Source organism: Mesoplodon densirostris, chromosome 2, assembly GCF_025265405.1.
Source record: "Mesoplodon densirostris isolate mMesDen1 chromosome 2, mMesDen1 primary haplotype, whole genome shotgun sequence".
NCBI classification, from domain to species: domain Eukaryota; kingdom Metazoa; phylum Chordata; class Mammalia; order Artiodactyla; family Ziphiidae; genus Mesoplodon; species Mesoplodon densirostris.
In genome coordinates this window covers 143,195,013-143,218,557 of record NC_082662.1, presented here as the reverse complement: position 1 = coordinate 143,218,557, position 23,545 = coordinate 143,195,013, and the positions used below count along the sequence as shown (strand labels likewise).

The window sequence follows — 23,545 nt, the reverse complement described above, 5'->3', positions numbered from 1 at the left end:
GAGGAGGTGGAACTCGGAGTGGGACATACCGAACAAGCAAAGTCTGGATACGCAGAAGTAGAAGGATGGGCATTACAGGCAAGGACAGACACATCATGAACAAAGGCCTGGAGTAGTGATGGGGACGAGAGCAGTCTAGCTTCAGCAAAGGATTCGCTTTACATAAGTGGATGGACACGCTTGGACCAGATGAGGCCTAGGATTTCCTACGAGGGTGTAGGGCCTCAGGTCCCTTATGCCTCCAGCATCCTCCCATGCTGGGGCCCTCGGATGCCAATGATGGGTTGCCCCTAGAGGCCTCTGACAGGGTGCTCAGTGATGACAGCAGGGCCATGAGGAAGACTAATCTGACAGTGCAGGGCAAGATGCACTGCAGGGGAAGAGAGGCCAGTAGGGAGGGAGATGCAGGGGTCCTTCACCCTAGTCTCCCCATGGAATGATAATAAACAGTAGTAGAGGGAATTCAGGGAGGCTGTGGATTGCCAGAGTCTCAACCAGGAGCTCAGGACCCTCCAGAGGACCTCAGAGGCAAATGCAGAGTGGTTCAGAGCAGACTCTGGGGCCAGACTGCCTCTGTCTCTACTCTGGACCTGCCACGTACTATAAGCTCTGTTACCCTGGGCCTTGGCTTTCACATTTGTGAAATGGAAATATAATAATAGTATATTCTTCACAGAATGACTGAGGACTGAGTTAATGCACCTCAGGTGCTTAATACACTATTTTCAGTAGTGCCCATAGTAAGGACTCAAAAGTGCGGGCTGTGAGTAAAACCCCATTATTCTGCCGGGGCACCAGTGTCCTATCCCAGGGTTCTTGGTGGGGAGGGGACACAGGTGTGATAGGGCATCTCTCAACCTCATTTCGTATCATAGCCTACCTTTCCCTGTGAACTAGGGGAAGCTGAAAGTATATAGCTTGTCCTCCTATAAAAACCAGTCAGGGATCTGCTTTTCCTCTAAGGACATTTGAGGGAGAGAGAATGCACAGGAGGGAATGGGCTCACACCGTAGGAAGAGAAAAACCCACAAAAGAATAGCCAAATTTAATAAAAGATGACAAACCAAGATGGAAAGGGCATGGTGGGACATCCATTCCTGCCCTTAAAACCCAGGAGAAGTGAATTCCCATAGCTTAAAGGAGAGTCTGTGCCAGCAAGGGTTTGAAGACAGGCACAGAAAGATAATCAAGGTAGGAGCAAAAGAAGAAAGAACAAGCAGGAGCATAAAATGGAGCCAAGAACGAGGCTAAGAGAGATGGAAACCCCAGTGGCCTAAATGTACATTTACTGTCCTTGAAGGAGGAGCTTCAAGCTGACCCAGCTTTCCAGCAGCCACACGCACACAAATCTACAATTCTATACTAATAAAATGAAAACAAAACTACTGTTCCGGAGAATTCTAACTGTTCCTGGTGCTAAGAAGTGTGGATGGGGACTTCCTTGGCGGTCCAGTGGTTAAGACTCCGCGCTTCCACTGCAGGGGGCGTGGGTTCTATCCTTGGTCGGGGAACAAGGATCCCACATGCCGTGGGGCATGGCCAAAAAAAAAAAAAAGAAGTGTGGATGTTTCACGGGGATCCTCTCAGTGTGCAAAGCAATGGGGTGACCGGCAAAGGGTGAGGCTGGAAGACTCAGGGGCTGGTGAGTGAAGGGCATGAGAAGGAGCTCCAAGGCTTTACCCTGAGGACAGTGGAAGCCACTGAAGGTTTTATGATGGTTTTTTGCTTCCACAGTTTTCAAATTCAATTTATTTTAGATGGTTTCCAGCAGAAATAAATTACAAGCAAGTAGAGTGAAAGTATAATGAAATCCACACATACCCTTCACTCTGCTTCAACAGTTGCCAACATTTTGCCTGTCACCGAAGGGCTTTGAGCCAGGGAGTGGCATGAGGACATCTGTTTGAGGAAGATGCCTCTAGATGCGATGGAGACAATGACAGGAGTGGTGCAGGGGCAGGGTACCATTAGGTTGTGGCAACGCATTCATTCATTTGCTCATTCATTCCTTCAACGAATACTTCCTGAGTCCCACCACGTGCCTGGCACAGTTCTTGGTGCTGTGGATTTAAGGGTAAATAAAGCAGAAGGGGTTCCTGCCCTGCTAGAGCTTATGCCTCTGAAGGGGAAAGTACACAAACAAGCAAATGAAGTGAACAAGAGAATTTCAGAGTGTGATAATGAGACTGACATGGGACAGAGAAGGACTTGGGAGGGAGGGGTCTAATGTTTAGAATGGGTGGTCAGGGAGGGTCATCTGCACCTGGAACAGCAAGAAAGTCAGGGTGGCATGAGCAGCATCAGTGAGAGGATGGTAGAGGTGAGACTGGAGGGCAAGGTGAGAAGGGATGACAGCTTGGACTAACGTGGTAGCCGTGGAGATGGAAGTAAGTAGATTTGAGGGAGATTTAGGATGGAGAGCCAACAGGATGTGGTGATGGATCGAATGTGGGGTGGAGAGTGGGGGGTGTCAAGATGACTCTCTGGCTTGAATTGAAGGATGACTTCTGGCTCGAATATCTAGGTGGTCAAGGGTGCTGTTCACTGAGTCAGGGAAGAGGAGTAATGGGAAGAGCCTAGACCCCCAAGTGGCCCCCTCACAGCCTTTCAAAATGAGGGCCTGGCAAAGTGAAGCCACTTCTACCACCAGCCCCAGTCAAGAAACCAACTAGCTGTGTAACTTTTGGATGAGACAGTTCCTCAGGCAATTCTGAATGATCATCACCTCCACTCCTAACCCTCCAAAGCAGGACCAACCCACCTTCATCTCCAACACACAGACAAGTACAGAAGGATGCTTGTGAGTCCAGCTTAACTTGCTTGGCCAGTAAAGGAGACAAAGGAGATGCCACAGTGATGATATAACCGCAGGGAAAGGGGGAGCACTGAGCCCACCCAGTGAAATAGGGTATCCGTGGTGATGTTTTTATCATGATAGCAGGGGTCCTCTGAAGCCATGTCAGTATCTCATGCCATTTTGAGGCTTGGCTCATTTCAATGTCCCCTGTCTCAGGAGGACATTAGGGCTGAGGTTTAAAGGCAGCAGGATTTTGCTGGGAGGCAATATACAGGTCTGCCTAGAGGGAAGTCTGGAATTAGAACAGCGTTACACCCTCACCCTGTGACTTTGCACGGTGCATGGATTTACTAGAAGGGACATAAAAAGTGGCCTGTGAAGACAGCTGGGTGGGGGAGGGGAAGACCCTAAAATGCAATCTGGACAGGAGACCACAGGGGCTAGGGCAGGTGTCTGTTTCTGGAAATGACTCCTCCACTCTCTTTTGCCTGATTTTTAGCTATTTTCTATCCTTGCCGCACCTTGCCCTAGAAGGGCATTTTTCCCAGCTGTCTCTTGGGGGAGGGGGCCGGCAGGGACGGGCATTCGGGGTCATTGTCTGGGAACGAATCCTGGACAGCAGGAGGGCGCTGCTCTCACTCCTCATCCCGTCATCTGTCACCCAGCGAGGGCAGCCGGCCGCCAGGCTGCGGATTGCCTAATGAAGACAGAGAGGTGGCTCCGGCTGTGTGCAGGTGCCGCTTCCCCATTAACAGAGGTGACATTCCGAAGCAGTACTCATTATAGAGCAGACATTGGACAGGGCTGGGACACATACTGATGGCAGCAGAGCCAGCCAGCGTCTGTCTCAAATCCCACTGCCCCTGAGAGAGCGAGTGAGAGCCAGAAAGAAGCGTCACAAGCGTCAAACCCACAGGCCCTTCACTTTGCAGAGAAAAATGAATTCCTGCCTTCCCTGACATTTAAGGCTAAGTCATTCTCTCCACTGCTTGCAGACCCAGGGGGCCTTAGCTTCAGGCCCACCCAAACGTTGACCAGCTCCTGATGAATGCCCCAGCCCCTTCCTTCCTGGGAAGGGCTCTGGTATGGATGGCTGTGTGTGTGTGTGGATGGGGGAACTGGTCCTCAAAATGAGACCTAGATCTGGAGCCCGTGAGGTCTTGCTTTAGAGTTAGAATGGGCCCAAGGTGTAGCTAGGAGAGCTGATGGTAGGCTAGGGAGAAGAACTTCCAGGCTGAGGTTATCAGGGACTGGGGAGGGTGGACAAGCAAAGCCGTGGAATCTCCTTCCCACTGAACCGTAAGAACAGGACAGATCTCCATCTTGGCTACGTTAGGATGCGCGGTTTCCCTTGAGACTGGGGGAGCCTTCCCATCAGCTCCGGAGAGGCAGGAATGGCAGATTTGGGTTTGCGCGCCTACCAAAGCTCGGTGCAAAGTGGCGAAAGGAAGAGGCTGCACCCACGCACGCACCGCCTTATGTACAAGCATCGCCAGGGAGCCCCAGCACCCCGAGCTGCTCTGCGCGCGCGCACTAGGCCCGCCGCGCCCGCCGCCACCGCTCCCCAGCAGGGCGCCCCCGCCCCCGCCCTGCTTGATTTTAAACCCGCAGCAGACGGAACTCGACTTAAAATAACTATTTTGACAGTTCAGATGTAAATATGTGAGCGATGCGTGGGGCTGTTTTTCCTTCACACTTCCCCTCACCCCTCGCTCCCTACGGCAGCCCCAACTCTGCTGACGCGGAAATGATGGGAGAGCGCCGCCTGCAGGATGCTCCCCAAATGTGGCCAGGGAAGTGACTCGTCCTAGACCGCTCAGCCCTGGGGGGACGGGGAGAATCAGAAGTTAGAGGAACCCCTGCTGACTTTCACCACACCACACTACTGTGCTAGAGCCAGTACGATATGTGAGATATGCAAAATCTCCTGCCACTTTTAATTCTTTCAACTAACCCCCTCAGTAACTCATTGGACTCCTGCTTTGTGCCAGGCACTGAGCTAAGTAAGCATTTTAGCCCATGCTGTCTTATTTGATTCTCAAAAAAATGGGGCGAGCATTATTATCTGTATTTTACATATGGAAAACAGAGGTTTGGGGAGATTGAGTTCTCTAGGCTGCCATAGCTAGCGAAGAGAATTGAGATCAGAACCCATGTCCTGTGCTCTTCCTCACCATAGCCAGTTGAGAGGAAGGAAGGTGGAGGCAGAGATCCATCCATTCTATAAGGAGGGAAACCAGAGTTTAGACAGATGAAGTCACATGTCTTTCCGGCCACTAACAAGCATCTTAGCTGGGGCAGATCCAGGACAAAAACACAGCATCTTTAGGACAGCCAGCCCATGTCTCTCTCCTCAGTCTGGACCCAGGCAGTGTGCTGGGACATGATGGGACATCCTTTGGAAAGAGGGTAGGAGAAAAGGTACTTGGAGAAAGGAAAGAGGAGGAAGGGAAAAGGAGGGAGGAGGTCTAGAGAGTGAAGGAGCTTAAGTAGTCATAGACTGCATAGCCTGGCCAGGCAGAGCTGTGAAGTAGGGGAAGTTCATTGTCAGAGCTCCCAGCTACCCCTTTCTTTGCCCCCTTTTCCCCACCAGGTGCCCTCTCCCCCCTCAACCCATGCTGCCCCGGGGCCAGATGCCCACTGATACTCCCATGCTTTTCTCCCATCCAATGAAACCTGCTCCGGGAGGGAATCCAATGTATTCTTTGATGCTGTGGGGCAAATGCCTGATAACTGCCCAGTGTTCACCATCCTCCTGGATGACAAGCCCCAGGGAATCAAATCCTGAAGTAAAAGAAAGGAAGCACTACGGAAATGTCAGACTCCTGGAGAGGAAAGGAATTTGGGAGCAATAGTGCCCACCTGTGACAGGAGAGGCTACGTATAGCACCTGTTCGCAAGGTGACTGCTGGCTTTGCATGTGCATACAGCTATGGGCAAATGTCGTAGACGTTAGCAAAGTGGAGAGAGGGTTCCTGGGATCTGTGCTTCGAACACGCCTTCTGCTCCATCCTTCAAGCCTCAGCTCAAATTCCACCTCGCTGTGAAACCTTCCCTGATCCCTCCCCACTCTCCAAACACTTTGCTTGTACTCTACATCTTGCATGTCTCATCCTTCAAGCCTTTGCATGTTGCTTTTTATTAAATCGTGAGTTCCTCAAGGGGCAGGGCAATGTCTGATTTCCCTGTGTTTCTCCTACAGCTCTTCCCAGAGGGCTTTGCACAGTCAGGACTCAATATTGATGGGACGGATTGAATTGACAGGAGTGCACAGCACACATTTCCCCACACAAGGGGTAAGGACTGGGATACTGACAGCAGAAGGGCCAGGAGCAGGCACCCCAGCTGACTTCTGGAAACTGAAAGATGTGGGGCACTTATTTGTCCCAGACCATCAGCGACCACTATTGAGTGCTTATGCACTAGCACTGTGGTGGCTGCTCCGGGAGAAGGGGCAGCCCCTCCCAGGAGCAGTCAATCCACCCTCTAAACTATGGAGCAGCATGTGACTTCAGCCGCATCCTGCCCCAGCTACTCCATGCCTTACAGGATGCTGGCTTTGGGATTAAACCTGATGGCTCTAGCTCTCTGGCCCCCTCAGAGCCTCTTGCTTCAATGATAATTTGGAATTGCTGGCCCTCCAGTCAAAGTGGAGCTATGATATAATAATTCTTTTAAAAGGTAGTGTTATTGATATATAATTCACATACTGTATGATATAATCATTCTTGTTCCTAACATTATGCCATCTTACAGCATCTGTCTCTCCTTTAAGTCTGAAAATTCCCATTTGTTACATCACTAGTCTTGAGAAGTACAACTAAAGGTCTTTAGTTTCCTGTAAAAAATAAAAGCATCTTTATATATGTATGATCATATTGTAGTCCTAAACCACCTTCCCTGTTCTCTACCTCATCTCCTCCAGCTTTTTTTTTTTTTCAGGCTTTAATAGTTATTTATTTCTCTGAAGGAAATCGAACTCCTCCAGCTTTATCCCACTATTTCTCTGAGGTGCTAGGAGGCAGGAGGCTGGCCTTCCCCCAGCTTCTAGATAGCACAGGTGAGGCTCACAGCCCCAGGGGCTCAGTGTATCTCCTGAAGCCACCTCCTAGGCCCCATCACCTCACTTTATGTTCACGCTCTTCTTCCTCCCAGTCTCCCTTCTCCACAACAGAGTTGGTGGAAATAAATGTTTAGCTTCTGCTGCTGCCGTGTATCACAGTGCAAAAATAAACACTAGGGTAGATGCCCCATCTACTCTGACAACATAATTCATTTACTGCAGAGGGATATAATAAAGTCTGTTTATTACAGCAATTAACAGAGCAGTATTTGCCGGCATGCTTTTCAGAGGCAACCAGAAAAGCGCTTACTCCAGGTGCATAGATTTCGGAAACCATGCATCTTGAGCCAAAATGAAACCAGTTAGAAGCTTGGTGAATGGGTCCCAGCCCCCCTAGAAAAATTAGCCATCCAGGAGTCAGTTCACCTCAGTGCAGGAGCCCAACACAATATGATCGTACTTTACTGGGTTAAGACCTGGACCTGTCTCCAGGGTCATGGTCTTAAGGACATGCATGAAATGCTCCCTCTGAACCAAACCACCCCAGCTGTTGGGCTCAAATCTCACTGACCATCAAAGCATATAGATGGGGAAGGTTAGCACCATTGGCTCTCAGGGGTACCTTGCCACTGAGGTGGGTGGTGCATAGGGAGAGGACCAGAGGCTGGGCCAGGGAGAGAGGCTAAGAAGTCCTTTCATCAAACCCTGCCTTCAAGAGCATCATCAAAGTTTTAGACCTCAAGCCTCTGGAAAGAAACGGCTGTTGGGGGGTGGGGGGAGGGAAGGAGAGAAACTCATGAGTCTGCTCTCCGGCCTGGAGAATATATGCTCACTGGCTTTGGGCATAAAAACTGGACAAAGGCATGAAGGAAGCCCAGTTGCCCCAGTTCTTTGGTGGAGGGGCAAAGGAAAGGGAGGTACCGGTTTGGGTTTCCTAGTGATGTTAAGTATATCTGATTACTAATAAACCAAACTTAGCTCTCCAGCCCCCTTCAAGGGGCCAGGGGTTGGCTTGTACCAACAGGAAATTCTTCAGAACCAGCTCTGGTTTTCCCAAAAAGGGCAGCAGCCCCAGTGTCATAGCTTTGTGGGAAAAACTCATTGCAAGCGCAGCTCTTCCTTTTTTCTCTGGAGCGGACTATCAGGAAGACGATGGGGAGTTTGGATCTCCTTAAAAACATAAAACTGAGCACCTAAGCCACTAGAAAACCAAAGGCTCAAAAGCACAGAGGCAAACCGCTGTCAGACAGTTCCCCTGGTTGAGGGGTGACCCAGTGGGTTCCTGTTTCCTCCATTACTCTTTTCCCCTCTCAGGCCTCTGGGAGAAGGTACTGCATTGAAGGATGAGGGCAGAAGCCAGCCTGGCCTCTCTGGAACACAGAAAGTCAGACCTTTGAGCATCATGAACAATGGGATAAAAATAGCAGTGTTGCCATGGCAACGAAGGCTGGGAGAGTCCTGAGGATCTCTGGGTCCTGCCATCTTCCCCTTCAGCCTTCCTCCCGCCTCTCGATGGAGCACAGGAATAAGCTGAGGGAGAAGGGAAGACTGCCCAAGGGGAGGGAGACAGACCAGTAACCCACTAGGAAACCCTTAAACTCCAAAGCCTGAGGCTTCTGCCAGAGCCTGGGCTCCCAAGTCTTGGGGCTCCTGGGTTTTAGAATTTCTTCCTCAGTATAACAAGTTCATCCAGGGATGTCCAGGGTACCCCCCACACTTCACCCTCCTGGTGGATGGTCCTGACATCCTGGGCTCCCCTGTGAACAGCCAAGGTCACTGTTTAGTCTTCATGGTCTGTGGTTCTGATCCCAGATAGGACTGGCCACAAAAGCCCAGCACAGGGCCACTGACTTGGGAGTATGGCCTGAGGGATAGAGGATTAACTCCCATGTTCCTCCATTATTCACGACTTGGCCTTAGGGAGCTGTTTGTATTGGGAACAGGGTTATGGCGGGGACAGCTATCTCTTGCTCTTGCTTTTGTGTCCGAGGGATGGAGCATTCACCCTTTGGGAACAGCTTCTGGTTCTTGGTTCTCGTGGTGTCAGCCCCATCCCCTGCTGGACACAGCAGCCACCTTCAGGGTGAACACCACGTTTTCTGGGCCAGCATGCAAGGAGCCCACCAAACACAGCAGCCTGAGATTTTCTTCTCTGGTGCAATCGCATCTTCATGGTTGTGGAAGACACTTGTGTCTGTCTCCAAAAGTTGAAGCCACACCTGGGCACATCTGATCCAATGTACCCTTGCAATGTATGCCTTCCTGTGAGGTAGGGAGGAAATGGGTCTTGTCGCCACCTTTTATAGAGGCTGGGAGAGAGGAAGCAAGTTGCCAAGGTCAGGAGTCAGCCATGGCGGAGCTCTGGGAGGCTGGGGGCTGCCTGCAGCTCTCTATCCAAAGACGGTCATCAGCCCATCCCACCGCCGGCACATCTCAGACCACCGGGCAAAATGCACATTCAGTCTGTAGACAGCAGATTGCAGCCTGAGGCACTTCCCCTTGCAGAAGGCAAGGTAATAAGGTGGGGTGGGTCAGTCAGCTTGGAGATGGGCTCACCAGCAGCTGTGCAAAAGGGTTACATAAACTGGGGCAGGGAGCAGGTCCTTGAGTTCCATCTGCAAAGTGTGCGTGTGTGTGTGTATAAGAGAGACCGTGCACAAAAGTGGCACTTGGCATGGCCCCAACAGGGCCTGGAATTGGAGTCCTGGCTACAAGAAGGAGAGACAGAACTTCAGGGCATCCTGGTTCCCTGAGCAGGGAGTGCTGGGTAGGATTCTAGCAGGAGAAGCTCTGGGTGCCTTGGCTTTCCTTCTCACTCCTCCCACCCTTTCTTGGATCTACCATATCACTCCCATCCACCCTCCCTGCACATTTGCTGCACGCACAAAGCACACCAGCTGGGGCACAGGAAACCTGCAACCCCTCTGGCTCCATAGCCTTGAGCCCCACTGAGGTTCAACTTCCCAGACCCACAGAGCCCTGGACTCTGGAGGGGACTTAGAGGACATTAGTGCAGTCCCTTCTTTATAGTTGAGGAAACTGAATCCCAGAAATAGGATATAATTAGCCTAAGGTTAGGCCATCATCAGTGACAAAGCAGGGCTAGAACCCAGGAGAGCTGGTTCCCGGCTCAATGCTCTTTTCATCCCACTGTGCTACTTTGTGCATATTTCGGTTAGTTAAATTATTGCTGTTTTTTTTTTTTTTTTTCCAAAAATAACAATCTCCCTATATATTCCCATTGACCCATATGCTACATGCAAAAAGCCCTTCTCTGGGAATGGAGAAGGAAATGACATTCTAATAAAAAAGGACCTGAGACAAGAAGTTCCTCGGGACCCCTCCGGCCGGGGTCCCGGACAACACTGAAGTCATAAGAGCCTCAAGCACCCTTCACATCTCTTTACCCCACCACACAACAGCCCACATAACTAGAGGGGAAATGAGCCGGCGGAGTTCTCCCTTTTATAGATGGGAAAACTAAGCCGTCTCACCTGTCTGCGAGGAGGACTCGGTGCCACGCAGCAAGACCAGGAGGCCCGACCCCTCCTCAGAACCGTCTACTCATGTTGCCACCTGCCTCACCCCTGGAGCTCCTGGTCCCCACCTCAAGGCAGGGTCTGGGAGAGAACATTGGAGTGGAGGGAACTAGAAACAGGGAGGACAAAACAGTCCAACCTGACCTCTGGGAAGGAGTGAGACTCAGGGCAGGAAACAAGGCAGCCAGACCCCACCCCCAGCCCCTAAAAGGAACGGGAGGAAGAAAAGCCTGGGCTACAGGTCAGGTGCTTGCGGCACATGGTCTGTGGATGCGGGGGCTGCTTCTGCCTTTTTGGGTTAAACTTCTCCCCTGGGCTCCCCTTCGGGATGCTGAGAGGGGCCAAGTCCCCATTTCCCTGAGAAGGAAACTGAGGGAGAATAGACTGTGGGGTGAGCTGGCTAGAAGCTGCTGCCGCCTCCTACTCAGCTGCAGTGTTGGCCCCAACCTTAGCCCTGCATGAAAAAGGGGCCACAGCTTGGAGGCCAAGGGCAGCTGTCTGCAGATACAGCTGGGCCTTGACCTTGGGACCTCTCCATGTTCCCATAGCAGGGGCTCAAGATATCCAGTATCCCTCCGGAGCCAATGGAGTTCCCCTGGGGGAAGCAGCTCTCTGAACTGGCTCACTGCCAAACCCCTGCAGCTGAAATCCCTGCCAAGCCTGAGAGCACAGGGGAAAGCTCTCGTTCGCCACCCCTCGCGCATGTTTCCCACTCTCCTGACCTTTCCTCCAGGTGAGCCCATGTGGTCAGGACAGAACACCCAACACCTCCGTCTCCAGGGATACAATTTCATCCTCCACCACAGGAGTGACTTCGCTGGGGCTGCAGCCTTGCAGGCAACTGCTAGAGACGTACCTGGCCTCCAGGTGGGCTCTCCCGCCTATCAAGGAACGCTTGAAAGCGTTTCTGCCCATCTCTTTGCCTCACCGAGGCCTCTGCTGTCCAAGAGGCTGAAGAACCAGGGGGTTTTTCTTCTGTCCCTTGTGACCCCACTGGCCTTTATTGCTCCTTCCTCGAGGGAAGGACTTCTGTTTATAATTCTTTGGATATAAAAGGAAATAACAGATTGCAGAAGGCTGGGGCTGGGCAGTAAGGGCAAAGGAGGGGGTTGGAGGATGGGAGGAGAGAAATCTTAAGCTGTGCTCTAGCTTTGCAAAGAGGACCTGGATCCCACCAAATCCGCCCAAAGCCCAGGAAATGCCCGAGTGTGGGGCTTGAGGGAGACAGGCAAAGGCTGCCAGGATAGAATGTGCCCTTGCTTCTGGAGGAAACAGTGGAGGAGGTGTCCTGTCCTCCCTAACTACCCAGAGAGGTCCACATTCCAAGGAGAGGGGTACACAGCCCCTCCTGTCCTGGGGCCTGACCTCCTCTACCCAGGTCACTTGTTATGTTTCAGAAAGGTTATTCTGTCCCTGGATGCCAGAGGGGATGTGACTTTGTTCCTGGGCTGAATTGTTCCTGGGCTGAAGTAGAGGGCAGACTTGCTAAAGCTACAGAATCTGCCTAAAGTGTCTCTGCCTCTGGCATTGCTGCGTGACCCTCTAGCACCTGAGAGGTCCAGGCACAGGGACAGTTTCATCTGAAGGCCGAGTTTCATCAACACGGGAGGCAAGGAAGGAAGGAAATGGTTTTTTGTTTGCTTCCTACCTCCTGGAAGTAGGCTGGGAGTGAGGACAGATTCTGACCCTGAAGGTTGCTGGAGGTAAGGAGATTAGGGGACAAGTCAAGGAAAGTCTTAGAGGGCCCCCTCCTCCCAGAGTGTCCCCTAAAGGCACCACATGCCAGCATTTCCACCTCTATGGCTTCTGAGAAGAGAAGGAAGGGGCAAGGAGATGGGAGAACAAAGGGAGAGCTCAGTTTAGTCCAGGAAAGGGATCCCCCGGTCTGGCCCCGGAAGGCAGTCCCTGAGGAGGGGAGTCAGGGCCTGGGAAAGAGGCCGCCCACATCTGAGCTGCTGCCGAGGAGACACAGTGGAGATGAGTGGGCAGAGAGGCCAGGCTGGAGGGAAGGCTGCTTTCTGGGGTGTGGGAGAGAGCAGTGCAGAGGGAGACACAGAGCCTGCTGTGAGCTGGGGCAAGGCGAGGACAGGCGTCTGCCCGGCCTCTCACTGTCCCTGCACAGCCACGCTACTCACAGCCAGGTGGCCTCCCTCAGGCCTGGCCCAAAGGGACACTGGGAGGGGACAGACGGTAAAGGACTCATCTCCCGGCCGCATTCCTGTGGACTCGGCTCTGGGCTCTGTGGAGGCTTCCGCCTCAGGTCCTGGCATCCCAGGAGAGACTCCATCCTGGGCTTGGAGTGGGTCTGTCTCACACGTCTACCTGCCTGAGGCCTCTGCCACGGTCAAGGCTGCTGGGAGTTTCTCTGGCAGAGCAGCCAGTTTCCCATTTAGCAACAGCTCCCCTGGCCCAAGGCAGCGTGTCCCTCATGGGAGAGGTTACCCTGAGCAGAGTCCCAGAACCCTCCGGACCTCAGGACAGGAAGAAGCTCCGTTCCTGGGGCCTCCCTGGGGCTTCTCAGTCTCTGGAAGGCACACGGCAGGTCCTGGGCTTCCCCTGGTGTGACTGGGGCCTCTCTCCAGGGAGGTCTCAGGATTGGAAACCCAGGGGCAGGAGGAGGCCAGGGCACACAGGAGGCTGATGCTCGCAGGTTAGACGGGGTCAGGTGGTCGGGTCGCCTGAGAAGAGCCCTGGCCAGATGGAAACTTCCTGCTCCAAGCCTCAGACAGAAGCAGGCGCCTCAGGCCTAGGACCTGCTGGAGGCTGAAGAAGGGGCCCTGGTTCCGCTCACACCGCCGTTTCCCGCTCTCTGTGAACTTCCTCCTTCTTCCTCTTCATCTTGCAGAAACCGTGGAGGCCACAGAAGCAAGCGAAAGTGAACTGGGGCATGCCCTGGGCCAGGCTGGGGGCTGCTCACCAGAGAAGATCTGCAGGGAAAGGCAGAGGAGGAAGAGGGGGCAGGAGAAAGGCAGGAGAGAGAGGCAAGCTGGGGTTAACATCCTGGAGCCCTCCTGAGGCTGCCCAGGCCCCGCTAGACCTCTCACACCGCTGGCGGACCGGGCGCGCCACCAAACAAAGGCCTCTTTGAAACCTCAGTGTTTCCCGGTCTCGGTGGAGTTGATGTCATTCCTCAAATTGGAGCCTGGGTGAGTCCAGGGTAGAGAAGAGAAGGCCCCGGCTGTGGCCACCTTTGTCCCCCTCCCGCCCCCCTGCCTCCCCTCGTCACCACACACCTATGCTTGGGAACAGGAAGCAAGCCAGCTCAAAATAAGCTCTGTCTTGTGCCACCTTGCACAGGTTAGAGGTGGGGGGTTCCCACTGGAACCTTTAGATCACACAGTCCGATAATCCAAGTGTGGGACTTTGGGGACCTTGAAGGAAGTCCCTCATCCAGCACAGCCTCTACCCTGACACCTGGAACTGAGTCTCAGATTCCTCCCTTCCCTAACAGCCCCAATTTGTCTGAAATCCTCAGGGAAATCTATAGGGAACATAAAGCACTTCCTTTGACCACTCCGGGCAATACAAATCCCCATCCTCCTCAGTAGAGAACAGACAGCACAGAGTTCTTTTAGCCAACAGGCTATTTTATTGAGCACCTAGGCTGGGCAGAGGGGTTGGGGGGTAAGAATATAAGGGTAAGGGTATGCTTTCTTCCCTGGCACAAAAGTCAGTCTGAGGTAGGGGCTGAGGCTAGATTTACCCCAGCTGGGCATGTTGTCCCCCACCTCTGGCTGACACGACCCTCATCACAGGAAGCAGGGGCCCCTCTGGTATCTGCGGCATGGGAGGGGGCTTCAGAAGACCAGCTCTCAGTCTGTGAAAGTGTCCCTTTCTCCAAACACTCACTGAGGTCTCCTTGGCCTCAGCCATCCGCAGATGCCTCCAGCTCACTTCTCTGCCCTTCCTCTGCCCCTGGGCCTGCCCTGGAGGGAGCAGAAATACATTCAAGTCAGCTCCAGCAGGGCAGCCGGGACAAAAGAAAGCACACTGCATTGAGGTCACGCCTGCATCCTGGGCCTGGTTTGATCACTCGTCTCTCTGGGAAGAACACCAGGGACAGCCCAGATGCTGAGAGGAAGGGATTTGGAATAAGGAAGCATGAGCCATGTCCCTGGCCCAGCCCCTCCTACAAAGAGACCCCCCCTCCCAGCCCCTCTATGCAAATAGAGATTGCATAGTGTCCAATGCCCCAGATGCTAGGCACACCTGCAAAGTGCTTCCATTGTCTTTGAGGAACTTGGCAGGGCCCGGCTGGTGGCTCTCTGGATAGTTCCACAGGCCTGGCCAACCTGGTTCCTTTGGACAAACTTCCTTCATGTTTCTCCAGGCAGAGCAGAGGGCCCAGCTGGTAGGCCCTCACCAAGCACAGTGCCCACAGTGGAGTGGGTCCTGTCAGGATTCTCCCCTCCCTCCCCCTCTCAGTGTCCTGGTAATCCAGCTAATGACTGTAATTAATAGGTGCAATGCATTTCCAATGGCCAGCTGGGTGGGCAGGAAGCCCAGCTTGAGTCAGCATGGGTAGGTAGACTGGTTATTTAAATACCCGCTTTCTAGCACCATCCACACACCCACTCTCCTGGAGTATATATAGAGAGCAGAGAGCAATCTCCAGGATATATATAGACAGAGCCAAGACACAACTACTATATTTCTAGATCTATCCACTGAAGCTATCTCTGGATCCCTCCCGTGACAAACCTAGAGAAAGACGGGGATCTTAATGGGGGCTTAGGTGGCCTGGGTTCTATTCTTGGCTCTGACGCCGGCATGCTGTGTCACCCTAGGCAAGTGACTGTGCCTCTCTGGGCCTTCATTTCCTCATTTCAGGGTTCCAGGAGATTAATCAAGGTTTAACACTTAGACCCCAAAGCTAAGGGGCTGAAAGGGCACTAGGAATCCTAGCCTGATTAGGAAGAAGGGAGGGCGGGCCGTGGGTTTCCTTGTGATCAGTAATTGTTAACGCATACGCTTTCTTTGCTGCAGGAGGTGGGGTATATCAAGGGTACTATCGACAAAGCATTCCCACAAGTACAGGAAAAGTATTTGGGGAGGAATCAGTAGGCACAACACGTTTGATCCGGGGAAGGAATTCACAATTAAAGCAAGTCCAGCAGGTAGCTGTGACCATCCCTCCCCCATCGCCACCCTCACAGTCTCTGGTCCCAGGGTTCAGAGATCCTCTTCCGTCCCCACCCTACTTCCCATCCAATGCCTGCTTTCTTAAAAACAGCAAAATGTACACAAAAACACCCCCTACATTCCCCTCTCCCTTGCCAGTGACTGTGCCTCCCAGGGATCCTTTGGGAAAGATGAGAACGTGCCGAGAGTTTTCTGTTCACTGTGAGGACGGTGGGGGCTGGGAGAAGGAACCAGGACCTACACATCAGAGGAGAGGAGGGCCAAGTGAAGCCGCTCAAAGCTGGGCTACGGGCTGCAACCGGGCTGCAACCTGGCTCCCGAGGTGTATCTGAAAGCCAACTGCCTCACTGGCAGTGCTGGGTCCTTGTTTCTAAGGGCAGAGAGTATACCCAGGGGAGCTCAGGTCTTTGATCTGAAGTGCCTGGCTATCCTCCCACTCTCTACCAGGGAGTGACGGGAGTGACGGGGTCTTCATCGCAAGGTGCACGACTCCAAGCCCTGGTGGCACAGGGTCAGCCCCTGCACTGGACAGACCTGGGGCAGAGAGCCCCATCCCACTTTCAGGGCTGCTGTGAGCCCCCTTCCTTCTCCCTCAGAATCCCTCTGCCCTACCAGCAGGAACCTGGGGACCCCCTTTGCCTGGGCTGTGGTCTCTGCTCTTCTCTCTGCTCTGTGCCCCCTGCCTTATTCTCTTCACACTAGCTGGGGGTCTCCCTGGAGGAGTCAGATCCTGAAGAACCTCCTCTAACTGTTTCTACTTGAGGGGAAAGGGGTCTGAATGTTTGATATGAACAGTCTGGGAGTCTCAGTGAAGCCAGTGGACTGACTGGGGGCACTCCCCACTCACCCCCCGCCCCCACCCCGGCTCATCCGTGGTCCGTGCTCGCTATGGAAACTTCCCCTCCCACTCTGCAGCTTTCCCCTCTAACCTTAATTTCCATGCCCAGGAGGGGCTAAGGATTTGAAAAACAGTCCCCCAAAACCCAGAATAGGAAGGAAAGGGAGGTGAACACTGGACAAACGGCTGCTGTCCCACGGTTGGCTGCATCTGACTGCAAGCTGTTGGCCCTGGTTTCTTTCGCATCCTCCTCTCTGGCCTGGCCCCAGCTCAGGTCCAGATGAGATGGTGTGGGGTACGGGGGCATTAAATATCCTCTGCCGGTCTGCTTTGTGGGGGTCAAGCAGAAGCGCTGCCAAGCCACAGAGCATCATCCCCAGCCACCAGGAGTTTCCCCAGCCTCCCTGCTGCCCCCTCCCCAAGCCTCTCACCCCGACTTCTCCTCTCTTAGAGGACCCTGCAGGCACCCTCCAGGGTCCTCCGATTCTAGCCCCTTCAGCAAAAATGGGGCAGTGGGTCAGAGACTGCTTGAATGGTGGAAGAACCAAGAGGAAGAAGGGAGTCAGGGCTGGCTAGAAACTAAGGTAAGGAAGAAGCTGGGGTTCCAGGCTTGCAGACCACAAACTCCTAGGTGTCTCAAATTTTGGCAACGTCATTCATCAACGTGGGCGGCAGTAGGGGTTGGAAAGATAGGGAGATATTTACAAGTGTTGGGACAAGCCTGGAATTCTCTGACAGACAAAAAAGGGACATATTCCTTCCCCTGCCCCCCACCCCAATCCCCTCACCTCCCGAAGCAGAGTAGCTTCCAGCAAGGCCCTCCCATCTTCACTCTGCCCCACCGCCACCTCAGGTAAAGGGCAAAAGAGAAGTGACCCAGAGAGGAGGGGTGCCCTCAGCCTCGAGGACAATGCTGAGCCCCCGCCCCCTCCCCAGCTTCCCTTAGCACCGCGCCTCAGTAATTAAAATATGAATTCACCTTCCCTCCCCGAGCCATTCATCACTGCGAAGGGAAGCAGCTGCGGCTTAGGAGACCGGATTTGGGGGATTAGCTCCGGCGGTGGAGCAGACACACCAGGAGAAAGAATTAAAAAGCGAGTGAATTGGGTTTTCTCTCCCCACCTCCTCCCCTCTCCCTCTCCCTCGGGCCTCCTCGGAGCCTCACACCCCACCCCTTTCCCCAAAGCCTGGCCTCGGTAGGTTTCTGGGAACTGTAGTCTCCAACACTATGTTGATAAACAGGCAGGCCAGGGGTGGGTGGTGGCACAAACTACAGATCCCAGGCCTTCTTCCCAGGGTTGGCAGCAGCAAAACTGGGCACAGGCTTCCAGTCTGGGAGAAGCCCAGTTCTCCTTGGAGATTAACTCCTTCTTGGCCTGCTTGAGACTGAGTTCCAGCCTCTGGCTTACTGAGTGCCTGGAATCTGGAGCCAAGGTCCCATCTGCCTTTGATGGCTTGCCTAAGCCAATCCTCCCCCCTTTTCTTGCTTGCCCACTTATGGAGAAAGAGGGAAACTGCCCTCACCTTTCAAAAGTACAAGGGCAGCCTCGCATTTACCAGTGGTTCTGGGGGACTTGGGGGCCTTGGGAGCTCAAGGGGTCAAAACACTAAAAGTCTTGAAATGTCTTTACCCTGGCTTCCAGGGTCTTCCAGGCCTGCTTGTCTGAGGCTGGCCCGTCACAAGGGTCATCACAAGCATGACTGGGGTCATCAGCTTGACATGGTGACGTGGTGGTCCAGACCATCAGTGCTATAAGGGCCCCAGAAGTCAAACGTTAGTGCCATCCCCTTCTAAAGATGGGAGAGAGATTTTTTTCAATAGTCTTTGCATTTAGAAAGCAGAGTTTTAGCAGTCCAACTCCATTTCCATGGGACGAATACAACCAGAGAGATTCACTCGAATCACAGCAGTGTGAAACACGGGCCCACTCTCCCAAGGGAGGCCTTACGCTGGGTATCTCTGAAGACTGTGAAAAAGACTTAGATGGCTCAGAATATTTTAGGTTTCAGCTGTCTGCAGGCAGGTGACAGGATATATGCAGCCCTCTGTGAATCCTCCGGGAGGGGGCATGAGGACAGCTTGCCTATTCAATTCAGTTCAACAATTATGTGAAATATATAACTGCACATCTCCTCTAGGCCTGCCCCAGCGGGCAGAGTCAAAGAAGAGAAAGGAGCTGCAACTTTTTAACCCCAGAAGCACCCCAGGCCCAGGCGCAGCAAGGTAGGACTGTCTCAGGTGAGTTGTGGGCTTGGTCTTGTGCCCCTGCTTGCGGCAGCTGACTGCTTTTACCCCAGCCACCTGTTCTCCCAGTTCACAATTTATTCAACAAACATTTACCCAGCAACCCCTACTGAGAGCCTAGCCTTGCTGGAGCTTCACAGAGAAATAACAATCCTTGAAGGGGTCATCTGTCCTCTTCTTCCCAGGCCCAGCCCAGTGCCGGGGCCTTCCTGGCAAATTGTGCAACAGGATTCCTGGAAGGGACTCAGCTGTAGGCAGGAAGGGGGCACTGCTTCAACCTGATTTTCAGTTAGGACTTGGGGAGCTAGTGGGAGCAAATCAGGTGCCTGGATGTCCTTGTAGGAATAGGATAGGCTCATTCTGAGCAGGAGTGGGCAGCGGGACAAGGAGGGAGGTGGGGGAAGGTACCAGCCACCTCTGATCTCTGGCCAAGAGAACCCAGAGGGAAAGTGGGGAAACCCTGGCAAATTCTCATCCCTGTTCTTGCACCATCTAAGCTGGGGCAAGAGGGGAAGTGGCTTGGATGAGCCCCAGCAAAAAGCCAGCTGGCTCAGGCTCTTTGCTTCTCCTATTGTTTTCATTTTCCCCCCTCTGCCCCTGCTGGAAAAGGAAAACCTGTGATGGACAAAGGGTGATTAGAGTTGGACCACAGGGCCATTTGTGGACATACATCAATAGAGACCTGGGGAGAAGAGGCCCTGGTGTGAGAACAGCACTTTCCCATGCATCTGCCTGTTGGCTCTCCCAACACCCAGCATGACGTGGCAAGAGCACAGATTCTAATTCCAGCCCTGCCTCTTTCTAACCATATGAACTTGGGCCAGTTTCTTAGCTCCCTTGTGCCTCAATTTCCCATAAGTAAAATGGGATAATGATAGTATCCTTTTCATAGGGCTGTTTCCAGGATTAGATGAGTTAGTACAGGTGAGACAGATCGAATCATGCCTGGTAAATGTCGGCAGGGGAAATTAAGAGCTCTGAGACATTCTAAGTAACTTGCCTTCTGATTCTCAATACCAAATATAGTACCCTCTGATTCTTCAGTGGTCTTAGGCAGACGGGGGGCTGGAAGGAAAGGGGAGGCGAGGGTTGTTCCTCGGCTGCTCTAGCCAGACTGCCTTATTTGCATCTGCTAGAGGCTTCCAGGATGGCTGGGATGGAGTTAGGCAGATTTAAACGTGAGAGCAGAAATAGGCATGGGGAGCTCGGCCAGATGAGTGGCAGGCAGGCAGGAATAGGGAGAGCAGGTACCATTCACAGACCCAGAAGGAGGGAGGCAAATGCCTGGACTGGGCAGCAGACCAGAGGCTGGGGACCCTGGGCTCCAACTTGCAGCCCATGGGCAACAGCTGCCTTCCTAGTTTCACTCTGTTGCCTGAGCTCTCTCATTTCAGCCACTGAGAAGTCCCGAGGTCTCTCTCACACAGAAAAAGGTTGAGGATTCCGAGCTGACCACAGAGACGTGAGCAAGGCCGAGAAGCAGAGGCTGTCCGGGAGGCACCGAGCAAAGGCCTGAGTGCAGTGCTGTGTGGTCCAGTGCCCCTGACTCCAGCCCCCAAAGCTCTGATACAAGACACACCTCAGTAACTTGGCAAGGGGAAAGGAACCAACTCAGAAATCCCAGCACCCCCTGAATGTTTCCCTCCATCCTAAGGGAATTTCCCTCTGGAATCACTCATCCAGCCTCTTCATCTCAGAGTGAGAGACCAAGTCCAGAGAGGGGAAGTGACTTGGCCAAGGTCACACAGCCTAACCTCGATCCCGGGTTACCAGATCCCCTGCATGCACAGCCCCCAAGCAGAGCCCCCTTTGTGGTTGCCTCCTAGCCTGGTCCTGGGGGGAGATGCAGGTGCTGCAGGAGTAGGAGCGCGCCCCTCACTGTAGCCCATGGCTTTTAGCCCTACATGAGTTTGGAACAGTAATCACATAGGAATGAAAAGCCATAGGCCACAGCAGAGCTGAGGGGGTCCAGCGGCAGGAATCTCAAAAGGATGCAGGGAGCTGGGGGTACCTGGGGAGCCCTCACTCACCTTCCCACCAACCCCACCCACACACCCACACTGCCTCCCTGGAAGTACCCGGCCCCCCAGGTCACATTCTCTTACCATCCCCCACCACCTGCCCGGGCCCCTGAAGCATTAAAGCCATCGCAGTAATGAGTTTCCAGTTCTTGCCCTACAAAAGCCCCGCACAATGGGCCTCACTCTGGGATATGAGGAGGGGTGGCTTCCTGGCCATAAAGGACCTCCTCAAATTTCCTTGATTAGCCTCCAGCCCCCCGCCCAGGGTCCTTAACTACCTCCTCCTCTAGAGAATAAGGCCGGATCTTTTCAAAGCTTCTTGCTGCTGGTGCCCAAGACCGGCCCCATATTAGGCTCTGTCCTTACAAAGCTTAACCCTTTCTAGTCCAGCCACAGGAAGCAAAGAGGGCCGAGGAAGGCCTGGGCTTAGAGGGGTGAACGAGTTTCCTGAGCACCCCCAAGGCTGGGGGTTGGCCTGCACTTCCTAGACTAGTCCAGGTGGCTACCAACTGCACCCATTCTTGCATGACACAAGGGCGGGAGTGGTCGGAAGGATCTCTGTCTTCAGACCTAAGTGGAGGCAGGAAAAGGGCCTGACCTTGAAATCCCCACCAGCTGAGGGCAGCCAGCTTTGGAGCCATCCCTGGGCGATGCCGTGGTGGTGGTGGTGGGGGGGGGGGCTCTTGGCGCTCCGCCTCCCTCATCGGCAGGATATGGTGGTTGGTACAGGCACCTCTAGGACTAGGGTGAAGAGCTGAGTCGAGGTGAACCAAGGTCTCAGGACCCGGGGAAAGATGTGCTCTAAGCACAAGTACTGTCTCTTTACTCCCTCTCCTGTGATGCGTCAGTTGTGGGCCTGCATCAGCCTCGGAGAAAAGGAGTTCAGGGAAGCCCCAGGGGATTCAGATCCCTGCACATGGCCTTGACCTCTCTCAGGGACCCCCAACAGAACGGTAAGAGGCCTTAGGACCAGATCAGGCCCCAGCTCTGCCAGGGAGCAGCTGCAATCCCCACCTGAGCCCTCCCCCCACGGCTCAGAGGCCCTGGATCTCTGCAGGACCCTGGCTGGAGCAACCTCCTTCAACTGGGCCATGCACACTCCCCAGCAACACCACACAGCACACCCCAGTCTTGCCCAAACTTAGGGCCAAACTTCCCACCTGAACTTTGGGTCATCAGCCCCCAACCCCAGAAGCCTTTGGTTTTCCTTCCCTTCCTCTCCCATGGGTCCCCAAACCCCAGACTCAGGACTTGTAAAAAACCGTGGGCTCCAAGCAGAATGACCACAGTCCCCTCCCAAGGGACGCTGGGCTCTGGGCGGGGGTCCAAGGGGCTGCTCACCTGGTGGGCCCAGCGAGGGCCCCTCTCCCTCGCGGTCTCCCTCACATTCCCGCAGAGCCACTTCCTGACTTCCAGGCAGCCACTCACTCCTCCACTTACCCCCAGAAGCTCCAGGCCCAGCCCTGAGAGGGCAGGCCTCCTCCCGCTTCCCGCCCACCACTGGCCTGGTCTGAGCTGTGCCCAACTCAACTTGACTCACTAGTGAAGACCTGGCCGCCCCTCCCCCAGCCGGTAGCCGGTGGGTGAGGGCAGGCCGGGCAGGCAGGGGAGGTCAGCTATTCCTTCAACCCTGACTTGGGCCTGGGTAACAAAGGTCTCATTGAGCCTCTGGCTGTCTGGTTGGTGAAGCACAAACCTCTTGTATCTACTCGCTTTTGATCTCACTCCCTCTGAACCAGCCATGTATTACTCACATCCCCCTGCTGGGCTATTGGTGTGGAGGGGCTGTTTTGTCTCCTCCCTCCCTCCCCATCTCTTTTCTCTCCTTCCTTCCCCTGCTGCTCTCCTCCAGCGTTTTTATGGTTTAATTTTTGGCAGGAGACCTGAGGCGGCTCCCTGGAGGCCCCCTCTTCTGCCTGACTGCCCCTCCCCATCTCTGCAGGCCTAGCTCCCCTCTACACTCCCCCCCGCCCCCCACTCTGTGTCCCTCCACATCCCCTGCTCCCGCACTCGGCCCCGCCTTCTATTTCGAAGATCCTCAGACCAACCGGTCTGGTCCTTCCCTCGGATTCCTGGCCGCAGCTGGGATCCAATCCTGGCTTCCGGGCACTGAGCACAGGAAAGGCTCAGCCTGCCTGCCAGCTCCAGCCCACCTGACAAGCCCAGGGAAGCTCCAGAGCGGGGCAGCCTCTCTCCACGATGTTTCTGGGGCCAGAAGCACTGGAGGGTGAGGGGCAAGAACAGCTATCAAGTCTCAGGTATTCGCCCGTCCAAGACCTCCTTGGAATGTGGAGTAAGGCAAAGAGGTCACTAGGCCTCACCTCCTTTTCTGCTTCCTCCAGTCCTGAGAATCTGCTTTCTAGTGAAAGGCCACCACTTGGTGAGAACCCCAAGGATTCACCCTCTCAAGCTAGGACCAACACCCGCCCCCCCAGTTCCTGTCTCCTCTGTGGCTGCCTCTGAGCCTTCTGCAGCTCTCCTGAGGGTGAGGACTGGGTGGGGCTCAGGCAGCTCAAGGAGCAGTGCATATAGGCCACCCCACAGGGTCACTGGTATGACCTCTCTCTGGCTTCCCTGGTCCTGTTCCCCAGGAGAGACCACTCCAGGGAAAGAGACAGTCACATCTGAGGTCTGAGCTCTCCCTGGAAAAGCCAACAAATGCTAAGAATCCCCATGCTAGTGACCCCAGAGAGCCCTGCCAGGTCCCCCATGCCTACCACCTGTGGCCACCTCTCCACCTCTGGGAGTCTCCACCCCTCCCTGGCCCCCAGGTACTCCCATTCAGCTGAGCTGAGGATTTGGGAAACTTCTCCTGCCCTGACAGAGGCCCCATTCTTCCTGCTGCTGGCTCCCATTGTCCCTCATGACTCCACACATTCTTGGGCCTCTAATGAGAAGCC

At 54.0% G+C, this 23,545-nt stretch overlaps 1 protein-coding gene across 2 annotated transcripts; it reads right to left on the bottom strand.

Annotated features, from left to right (window-relative positions):
• Positions 1 to 13,186: 13,186 nt before the first annotated feature.
• Positions 13,187 to 22,067, bottom strand: BLACAT1 (BLACAT1 overlapping LEMD1 locus). Of its 2 annotated transcripts, none has more exons than XM_060088437.1 (2): positions 21,987 to 22,032; positions 13,187 to 13,326 (listed from the first exon to the last, which is right to left on the bottom strand). In XM_060088437.1, exon 2 carries the CDS (start codon positions 13,286 to 13,288, stop codon positions 13,187 to 13,189), a length of 102 nt encoding a protein of 33 aa, XP_059944420.1. In that variant the 5' UTR covers positions 13,289 to 13,326; positions 21,987 to 22,032. The 2 variants fall into 2 exon arrangements, 1 of the variants encoding a protein (XP_059944420.1); XR_009531054.1 differs by lacking the exon at positions 13,187 to 13,326 and adding an exon at positions 14,251 to 14,325 and having other exon boundaries at positions 21,987 to 22,067.
• Positions 22,068 to 23,545: the final 1,478 nt, after the last annotated feature.

Coding starts and splice junctions, on each gene's coding strand:
- BLACAT1 (XM_060088437.1), bottom strand. CDS start 13,288: ATGCCCCAGTTCACTTTCGCTTGCTTCTGTGGCCTCCACGGTTTCTGC.